We start from the raw sequence: 10,553 nt of genomic DNA, 5'->3' as shown, positions 1-10,553 counted from the left end.
TTTAAAACAATAAGCCATGATATATATCTAGTTTCTAATTACAACTTATCAACTCCATATTTTCCATAAGATTGTTTTAAATACATTTTACCAAATTTCAAAAAGCATCCGGATTGCTATTGGAGAATCTTGACACTTACCTTTTGGATGTTAGTTCTCTGAGAGGTTCAAACATTTTTTCTATCCTGGTGGTCTGATTGCCTAAGCATCCTTAACTCAACAGCAGAAGATGCTTTATACAATAACATGGGGCAAGCTTACAATGGGAGCAATTGTTTACAGAGTAGGACCTACAAAGAGTAAAATAGATGGAAAAACTCAGACATGGAAACAAGAAAAATGATTTAGGCATTTTATATATTCTGATCAAAGACTCAGTAAATGTACAGAATAAAAATGACACCAAGTTAGCCGAGTGTAATGTAAGTTCTGTTTTGGTTCAAGTTAGTTTGTCCAGATCATTCTAAATGCATGTGCATACATACCGCGCAAAAAATATTTCCAAGATGTGCAAACTATCAATAACATGTTGAGACGACTTGATATTGCTATTTCCAATTGCAAACTTGAATTTCAAACAAATCCAAGAAATGCGAATGACAGATGGCCTATTTCTGATCAACGGGACAAAAACGCAAGAAAAATGTAACCCTGAAAACATCCTTAGCATCATATCAGCACAGAGTCCATCCATACAGTGAAAAATTTACAAATCAAGTCATGATTAAGAACTGTGTTCAATGGAAGTAGGACCCTCCACCTTGCATAAGGCATCACAGCTGGTATAGCTGCCAGCAAAACAGTTGACATCCAACTGCTGCTTCACTGCTCATATCCTATCATTATATTATTAAATCACACACTAAACACAAATGAGGGGAAACTATAAAACCATAAGAGGGACAAACAAACAGCACATACATCCGTAAGGAAACACAGGAAAGTGCCAGTTCAGCCTCTTAAGAATGGAAGGGCGAGGTTAGTTTGAAACAGAGCTGAGGGACTCAGCACGGTCTGTTGGTGAGTCTCGTCACTTGGTTTTCTCCTCAGAGTATCGCTGCTGCCGACTCTGTTGTCGTCGCTTGGCGTAGCTCTGAGCCATGGAGTTGATGATAGAGAAGATAAAGTAACAGACCATGACCAGAACCACCTTCTCAAAGCCCCACGACAGCCAGTTCTCACTCTGCAGAGAGACATGCATACAGAGGAATATTACTCTTTTGACACTAACACATTACAATTTGTATTATCTTGCCAATCAATAAAATCACATGCTTTGTCTCGACATAGAAAGGATGGATGATGGTAGTAGTGCTCTTACCGCCGGGGTGCCTTCTCCGGTGTGGTGGTGGAGTTTACTCCTCTGGGCCTCCAGGTACTCACTGAAGGGCTTCTGTATGGAGGGACCTACCCTCGGCAGAGACCTGACACAGTGGCAGGGCAAGGACATCCACAGGCAGGGGAGATACGAGGAGGGGAAAAGAGAGGCAAAGACGGAGACATGATTATATCCCAGAGTACTTACCATACCAGCAGTATCCCTTCACATGGTAAAATAATTAGGCTGTGTAGAGGGAACCCTTGGTCCATAGGACCAGGGTTTAAAGAGAACAGTCCATTGCTCAGGATGTTGAGAGTTCCATTTCCTATGTGTTTCTAGTTAGGCCTCAAGCTAGGAGTTCACACTGCAAGTGTAGTTGCTGGGAGCACGCAGCAGAGTGAAGTGAGGCAGTCCTCCCCATTGCTCTTATTTATCCCGGAGGTTCCTATAGGAAACCAGTCTGAGCCCAATAACCAGGAAGTGACTCGATATGCTGTCATCACAGCCTTATGGGTGGAAACAGAACAAACTAGGCGTGTTCATCAATATGACTGTCCATATATGGGAGATAGCGCAAAGGATTAGATCACTGTGGGTCACCCAGTTCATAGGGGCTCTTAAGATTATAGTTAGAGAATGCAGACAATTTAATTGGAAGAGAACCCTCAGACCGTGAGGTACTGTACCTTAATAAATCCACAATCATTTGTAGTTGACAGCACTATACCAACAATAATTGGAATAGTCTAATCAATGTATCACAACCATAATTAAATAGAATATAAATATGGATACAATCAGAGTTTAGTTTTAATTCAGGTGTTAATATAAACATTCCACATTTAAAACTTGACTAAACCATTTCAATACTATTTACTATCAGGGGTAGAAAAGTTACAAGTAACTGTAATCGCTGATCTTAAGGGATATGGCAAGCCCATTCCCAGGCTAACTGACTGACAAACTGCTGCAATTACAAAAAGTCCCAATTCAGCATTCAAGCACCAGTGTAACACATCATAGCGAGTCAGACCAGTCAACCAATTGCAATGGTAGCAAGCAAGGGTTCTTTCTCATGCAACTAATTTTAACTGTGAATAAGACGGCACTATAAACTAATAGGGCGGCTCACAATTGGCCCAGCATCGTCCGGGTTAGGGGAGGGTTTGGCCGTCATCGTAAATAAGAATTTGTTCTTACCCGACTTGCCCAGTTAAATAAAATCATTAGTTGTGAGTACGATTTTAAATTTGATTTGTTAATGATTTAAAAAATGGTGAGAAGAAAAAGCCAAGGAAGTTGTTAGATGTGTAATATGGAAGTGATTTATTGTTCTTAAATAAACCCTGCAGTTATTTTGTTTCCCTGCTGCTGTGGAGAAGATTCTGGTGCAGTCAAAGCTAAACTGCTGTGAGTCAGAACAGAACAGAAGACATTCCATCTGAGAAGACCCCACAAGGCTGGCTGACCACCTATGTGGGGGATTAGTTTCTGTGTAAGGGAAATAACCTTAATGGAGGGGGCAAAACACACACACATCTGACTTTGAGGTTATGCTTTTGATGCCATTTGTTCAGAATGGGAATGATCAATCCATCAGCAAAACTGGTTTCAAACGTATAATCCTAAATTCATACAACCGCTGCACATATACAGCATCAGTCAAATGTTAGGACACCTACTCATTCCAGGGTTTTTCTATATTTAGATTTTTAAATGTTCTACATTGTTCTACATTCTACATGACATCAACTATGAAATAACACATGGAATCATGTAGTAACCCAAAGTGTTAAACAAATCCAAATATTTTATATTTGAGATTCTTCAAAGTTGCCACCCTTTGCCTTGATGACAGCTTTGCAAACTCTTAGCATTCTCTCAACCAGCTTCACCTGGAATGCTTTTCCAACAGTCTTGAAGGAGTTCCCACATATGCTGAGCACTTGTTGGCTGCTTTTCCTTCTCTCTGTGGTCCAACTCATCCCAACATGCATATCACCTACAATTTGACATGTAGGCTTTAACATATGTTTAATATACATTAAAAACAGATTAGAATATTAATCCAACTTTGGCCTCCAAAGTTCCAATTCTGATCAGAGTAATTGTTTGATATTTTGATGTGATTATTACGTAACAAGAAATGTGGAGCCCTGCTCCCATTAAAGCACAGAGGAAGGATGCTAACCGGGCAAAGCACCTCTCTTCATCTATACACATACATTAACAAAGACACATACTCACCCGATCAGAGACACCATCTGTTCCACTATGTGCTTGCTGAACGTTATGATAACAAACAGTTTCTGTGGGGAGACAAATTAATCAACTGGGTGATTAGTGATCAGTCTCAGACAGAGACAGTGAAAACCTGACTCATCATCTCCCCCGAGGTGGGGGATATATCCTGTGTCTGCTTTGAACACAGTGACACATGCCGTCCCAGCCAAGTCTGGACAGTAAAAGACCCTTGAGGTCTTAGGAGAAAGCACAAAGCATCCCCCGGACCCTGGTCCTCAACCCTGGAGGGCTTTGTCAGAACTGGTGAGATCACTGGCTGGTACCACAGGATCAGCTCTCACCACCACAACTCAGAGACACACAGTCAGTCTCGCACCGTCTGGGAGTAGATTAGTCACCGTGGCAGACTCAACAATACAGCCGACAACTAAGAGTTTGATCTGGTTTACAAAAAGCAATGGTTCTCGTTAAAGTGCTCTCCATACTCATTTAATCTGGAATGGTCTTCAATAGCAGCACTAAAAGTACTTCAAAAACACAGAATTACAGCCAACGGAAAATATTCGGACAATGTCCATGTGTCTAATTTTTAAGTACAACTAAAATATTTACTTGTATGTGCATCTTGATGACGGCTTTCCCAATAAGAGTCGCTCCAAAGAAGGTCCAAAATGGTACCAGGAAGTGGCCACATGTTATACCAGCAAGGTCAAACAGAGGATTAGGGATCTGAAAGACAGGTCGTAACACATCAAAATATATTCTGTAATAGAGTGCATTCGAATTCTACCTTCATTGTCATAACTTCATTGTAACAAACATACACTACATGGCCAAAAGTATGTGGACACCTGCTCGTCAAACAACTCATTCCAAAATCATGGGCTTTAATACGGAGTTGGTCCCCCCTTTGCTGCTATAACTGCCTCCACTCTTCTGGGACGGCTTCCCACTAGATGTTAGAACATTTCTGCGGGGACTTGCTTCCATTCACACAAGAGCATTAGTGAGGTCGGGCACTGATGTTGGGCGATTAGACCTGGCTCGCAGTCAGCGTTCCAATACATCCCAAAGGTGTTTGATGGGGTTGAGGTCAGGGCTCTGTGGAGGCCAGTCAAGTTCTTCCACACCGATCTCGACAAACCATTTCTGTATGGAACTCGCTTTGTGCATGGTGGCATTCTCATGCTGAAACAGGAAAGGGCCTTCCCCAAACTGTTGCCACATGTTGGAAGCACAGAATCGTCTAGAATGTCATTGTATGCTGTAACGTTAAGATTTCCCTTCACTGGGACTAAGGGGCCTAGCCTGAACCATAAAAAACAGCCAGAGACCATTATTCCTCCTCCACCAAACTTTACAGTTAGCACTATGCATTGGGGCAAGTAGCGTTCTCCTGGCATCCGCCAAACCCAGATTCGTCCGTCGGGACTGCCAGATGGTGAAGCGTGATTCATCACTCCAGAGAGCATTTCCACTGCTCCAGATTCCATAGGCGGCGAGCTTTACGCCACTCAAGCCGATGCTTGGCATTGCGTATTGTGATCTTAGGCTTGTGTGCGGCTGCTTGGAATGGAAACCAAATTCATGAATCTCCCGATGAACAGTTATTGCTGCGGATGTTGCTTCCAGAGGCAGTTTGGAATACAGTAGTGAGTGTTGCAACCGAGGACAGGCCATTTTTACTAGCTACGCACTTCAGCAGTCCCGTTCTGTGGCCTACCACTTCACAGCTGAGTCGTTGTTGCTCCTAGACGTTTCCACTTCACAATAACAGCACTTACAGTTGATTGGGGCAGCCCTAGCAGGCCAAAAAATTGACGAACTGACTTGTTGGAAAAGTGGCATCAAATGACGGTGCCACGTTTAAAGTCACAGCTCTTCAGTACGGGCCATTATACTGCCAAGGTTTGTCTATGGAGATTGCATGGTTGTGTGTCTTATGTACAACTGTTAGCAACGGTGTGGCTGAAATAGCTGAATCCACTAATTGGAAGAGGTGTCCACATACTTTCGGCCACGAGTGTACAATATTCAGCGATGCGCTTTAATAATAAAGGCCTACATTTTAAAACAGTATTAGATAAGAGTACAAGTCAAGTCATCAAAAGGTTGCCTGCGATGTAGTTTTGGATTTACCGAGGCACAGGCTAGAATCCCAAAGAATCCCACTTTCTGCACCATGTTCTGAACGCCCAGTTTTGCTCTAGTAACAAAATCCTGAAAACATAATTCAGTTTACAATCAAATATTAATTTATGCTTCACACATTAAACAACTTCTACAATAATATATCAATAATGATACAGTATAACCAAAATAAAAAGCAAAAGTCTAATGTAATTCTGAAAAAGGAGTTACTTGATAAAGAGTTCATGTGGTATAACAAATGCTATCAGATGGGCTATTATCTTTTCCTTTGATCTATTTTAGCAGCTCTGGTAAAAATCTAAGTCAAGAGTTGTTGGCAGAGAGCTATTGAACTCATTTGATCTGATTGATACACACTACAAAAGGGAGGTGAAATATTGTGGGTGCAAAAAAAACAAAAAAACATTTGGTTATGTTACAGCCTTATTCTAAACTTTTGTAAATTGTCTTCATCCCCTCAATCTACACACAATACCCCATAATGACAAAGCAAAAACAGGTTTAGATTTGCAAATGTATATTTAAAAAAAAAATCAAATTTACATAAGTATTCAGACCCTTCACTCAGTACTTTGTTGAAGCACCTTTCACAACAATAACATCCTCAACTCTTCTTGGGTATGACTCTACAAGCTTGGCACACCTTTATTTGGAGAGTTTCTTCCATTCTTCTCTGCAGATCCTCTCAAGCTCTGTCAGATTGGATAGGGAGCATTACTGCACAGCTATTTTCAGGTCTCTACAGAAATACCTTATTTACATAATAATTCAGACCCTTTGCCATGACTCGAAATTGAGCTCAGGTGCATCCTGTTTCCATTGATCATCCTTGAGATGTTTCTACAACTTGATTGGAGTCCACCTGTGGTACATTCAATTGGTTGGACATGATTTGGAAAGGCACACAACTGTCTATATAAGGTCTCACAGTGCGTGTCAGAGCAAAATCCAAGCCATGAGGGGAAAGGAATTGCCCGTAGAGCTCAGAAACAGGATTGTGCCGAGGCACAGATCTGGGGAAGGGAACCAAAACATTTCTGCCGCATTGAAGGTCCAAGAACACAGTGGCCTCCATCATTCTTAAATGGAAGAAGTTTAGAACCACCAAGACTCTTCCTAGAGCTGAGCAATCAGGGGAGAAGGGCCTTGGTCAGCTCTAGAGTTCCTCTGTGGAGATAGGAGAACCTTCCAAATGGACAACCATCTCTGCAGCACTCCACCAAATCAGGCCTTTATGGTAGAGTGGCCAGATGGAAGCCACTCCTCAGTAAAAGGCACATGACAGCCCGCTTGGTGTTTGCCAAAAAGGCACCTAAAAGACTCTCACACCATGAGAAATAAGATTCTCTGGTCTGATGAAACCAAGATTGAACTCTGTGGCCTGAATGCCAAGTGTCACGTGTCACGTCTAGAGAAACCTGGCACCATCCCTACGGTGAAGCATGGTGGTGGCAGCATCATGCTGTGAGTATGTTTTTCAGCGGCAGGGACTGGGAGACTAGTCAGGATCGAGGGAAAGATGAACCGAGCAAAGTACAGAGATCCCTGCTCCAGAGCGCTCAGGACCTCAGACTGGAGCGAAGGTTACCTTCCAACAGGACAACGACCTTAAGCACACAGCCAAGACAATGCAGGAGTGGCTTCGGGCCAAGTCTCTCAAAGTCCTTCTGGCCCAGCCAGAGCCCAGACTTGAACCCGACCGAGCATCTCTGAAGAGACCTGTAAATAGCTGGGCAGCGACGCTCCCCATCCAACCTGACAGAACTTGAGAGGATCTGGAGAGAAGAAATGGGAGAAACTCCCCAAATACAGGTGTGCCAAGCTTGTAGTGTCATACCCAAGACGTCTCGATGCTGTAATCGCTGCCAAAGGTGCTTCAACAAAGTACTGAGTAAAGGGGCTGAATACTTATGTAAATATATTATTTTTTATTATTTGTAATGACTGTCATGTGAGGATCACAATGGGTCAGAGCAGCTTGACAATGGCTGACAATAACCAAACCCTATCCCACCCGCAAGGGGTGACAGCTAAATTACGTCCGAGTGGGCTCTCTTGCTCTTTAGTATCAACCAAAGGAATGTCTGATCAGATACTTTAGCCCACCCAAAACTCTAACATCCAGACAGTGAACAACGGAACACTATTTCTAACGTAATGATGTGGGAAATGGTCAGTGGGGAACTATGGAAAACGAATGTAATATTGCTTTTCATTTTGTGATATTAAAAACTGGATGGACCAAATAAATTACACTTTTTTAGGAAATCTGAAATCGACAATAAGTCTGCCTTTTTCTCTTCCCCCCCTCTCCATTATGGTGTAACAAGCCGTCATTTCTTTCAGTCCACTAGGGACCTTTGTCTCATAAGTGTGTGTATTCTGTGTTATTATATAGTTAGCTAGTAAATAAAATGATTAAACCAATTTGTGTAGTACTGAATAATGCGCAAAGCTGTTTTTTTTGCAGATCCAAGGTCACGATCGTTCAGAATTAGTATTTGATAAGAGGTAATGATTAATAAGATGACTGTTTATCGATGTTATAGTTAAAGACCTTTACAGTTTAATTCAGAAGATGGTAATGCTAAACAACTTGTTCCATGGTGCCCCAAATCCTAATGAGTTAATTGTTACATGATTAAAAAAATACTTTATTTAAATCTAGCAACAATTAAACAGTTGATTAAATGACAGTCATCAGATTAATGAAAGTAAAGTCACAACATATTTGCAAACATGTCTAAAAAACAATTTTTGCTTTGTCATTGTGTAGATTGATGAGGGGAAAAAATGATTGAATGAATGTTAGAATAAGGCTGAAACGTAACAATGTGGAAAAAGTCAAGGGGTCTGAATAGTTTCCGAATGCACTGTGTCTACACTACACCCCCCCCCCCCACCGTAAGGGGCAGTCATGTTGTCAGTAGCCTGTTCACATTGCCTGTCCCACAAATGAACGGATCATGAAAAGAAATGCCTCCGGGATGATTACAGGGGAGCTTGTTTCACCGTGACTCACTCCACTAGCAATGCCCTTACTGGAAATGGTGGGAGGGGCTTTCAGAGAAGTCATGTGATAACTGGAGGCCAATCACAGGCCAGATAGAGAAGTCAGTAGATAGTGATGGACAGTTAAGTAGAGTCAAATCCTAAAATCAAAGACTGAAGGAGAGAATATAGGACTCCACAGATTTGGGTGGAATGGGGCATTCAAGAGGCAGGCTACTACACTCAGAGGGGAAAACAGAGTCCCCACTCACCTGAGCAGTCTCTGCCTGCCCCAGCATCTCCTCAAACTCCTCATAGTCTTCGTCATCTGGGTCTGCTCCAGATAGCCTGGCCGCTCGAGCCATGAAGTAGGGCGGCAACTCCCCAATGGCTGTGCCTGCACCCTGGAGAGACAGTCACACACTGGATTAGCTTAGCACTGATTCATACTCTGGCTCATACCAGAGTCAGGCATAGCTCTATGGTGGATGTCATAGTTGAGAATACGTGATGTCAACCAATGTTGAGCACTAAAGATGCCCTTATTGTTCTAAACCCAAAAGGAGCGGTTTCCCAAGGAACAGATTAAGTCCTGGACAATTTAAAAATCAAAATAAACTTTTTAATGGACATTATCCATTAAGCGTGTGTTTTTTGTTGTCCAGGACTAGGCTTAATCTGTGTCCAGGAAACCGCCCCATAGAGTTCACTAGAACGATGAACCTAGACTTTAGTTGAATAAAGACACGTTTCCTCACCCACATACAGGCCTCCAGCCGGACCTTTGAGATGATGGACCAGAGTGAGATGCTGCCCTCCATTCCTCCTGCCTCTGGGCAGATGATCTGGTCTGGGTAGGGGGGCTCGGGGAAGTCTGTAGACCCACACTCGTACGCAGCCAGGGTGACTGATGCTATGTGTGGACCCTGAGAGCCAGAGGATGGATGGGCATTCCATAATTCAACTGAACCTGGACAGTTGAGACACACTAGAGCTGGGATGATAAACCGAAAATTACAGACATCGCCTTCTTACCAAAGCATTTTGCTTACATTGGTAAGTCTGTGATTTTGCTACACAACGTTCCTAAAGATTGTTCTAAAACTATTATTTGGTCAACAGTAATAGCCTACACATAGTTGGTCCCTGCCGGCTGCCGACTCACTCCCTCTCCCGACTGTGCGCACGGAGGACGGAGAGATGTATTCTGAGAAGCACAAGAATACAGTGCATTCGGAAAGTATTCAGACCCCTTGACAATTTCCACATTGTTACGTTACAGCCTTAATTTAAAATTGATGAAATTGTTTTTACCCCTTCAATCTACACACAATACCTCATGACAAAGCAAAAATAAGTTATTTTTTGGGGGCAAATTTTAAAATAAAAAACAAATATCACATCTACATAAGTATTCAGGCCCTTTACTCAGTACTTTGTTGAAGCACATTTGGCAGTGATTACAGCCTCAACTCTTCTTGGGTATGACGCTACAAGCTTGGCACACCTGTAATTTGGGGAGTTTATCCCATTATTCTCTGCAGATCCTCTCAAGCTCTGTCAGGTTGGATGGGGAGCGTTGCTGCACAGCTATTTTCAGGTCTCTCCAGAGATGTTTGATCGGGTTCAAGTCCAGGCTCTGGCTGGGCCACTCAAGGACATTCGAGACTCCTGCGTTGTCTTTGCTGTGTGCTTAGGGTCATTGTCCTGTTGGAAGGTGAACCTTCATCCCAGTCTGAGGTCCTGTGCGCTCTGGAGCAGTTTTTCCATCAAGGATCTCTGTACTTTGCTCTGTTCATCTTTCCCTCGATCCTGACTAGTCTCCCAGTCCCTGCCACTGAAAAAC

At 42.7% G+C, this 10,553-nt stretch overlaps 1 protein-coding gene across 5 annotated transcripts in view; it reads right to left on the bottom strand.

Moving 5' to 3' along the window:
- Nucleotides 1-338: 338 nt before the first annotated feature.
- Nucleotides 339-10,553, bottom strand: part of LOC139548714 (vacuole membrane protein 1-like) — a 44,273-nt gene continuing 34,058 nt past the window's right edge. For 3 of the 5 annotated variants that reach the window (XM_071358460.1, XM_071358462.1, XM_071358463.1), the window contains 7 exons: nt 9,466-9,633; nt 8,980-9,111; nt 5,705-5,785; nt 4,178-4,294; nt 3,569-3,630; nt 1,322-1,424; nt 339-1,183 (listed from right to left, as the gene is read on the bottom strand). In XM_071358460.1, the coding sequence (XP_071214561.1) occupies nt 1,031-1,183; nt 1,322-1,424; nt 3,569-3,630; nt 4,178-4,294; nt 5,705-5,785; nt 8,980-9,111; nt 9,466-9,633 (816 nt within the window). In that variant the 3' untranslated portion in view covers nt 339-1,030. Of the gene's footprint in view, nt 1,184-1,321; nt 1,425-3,216; nt 3,324-3,568; nt 3,631-4,177; nt 4,295-5,704; nt 5,786-8,979; nt 9,112-9,465; nt 9,634-10,553 lie in introns of those variants that run through there. The other 2 variants (XR_011669764.1, XM_071358461.1) reach the window with 2 other exon arrangements.

Source organism: Salvelinus alpinus, chromosome 22, assembly GCF_045679555.1.
Source record: "Salvelinus alpinus chromosome 22, SLU_Salpinus.1, whole genome shotgun sequence".
Lineage (NCBI taxonomy): Eukaryota > Metazoa > Chordata > Actinopteri > Salmoniformes > Salmonidae > Salvelinus > Salvelinus alpinus.
The sequence above is the reverse complement of the archived record's forward strand: the minus strand, read 5'-3'. Positions and strand labels throughout refer to the sequence as shown.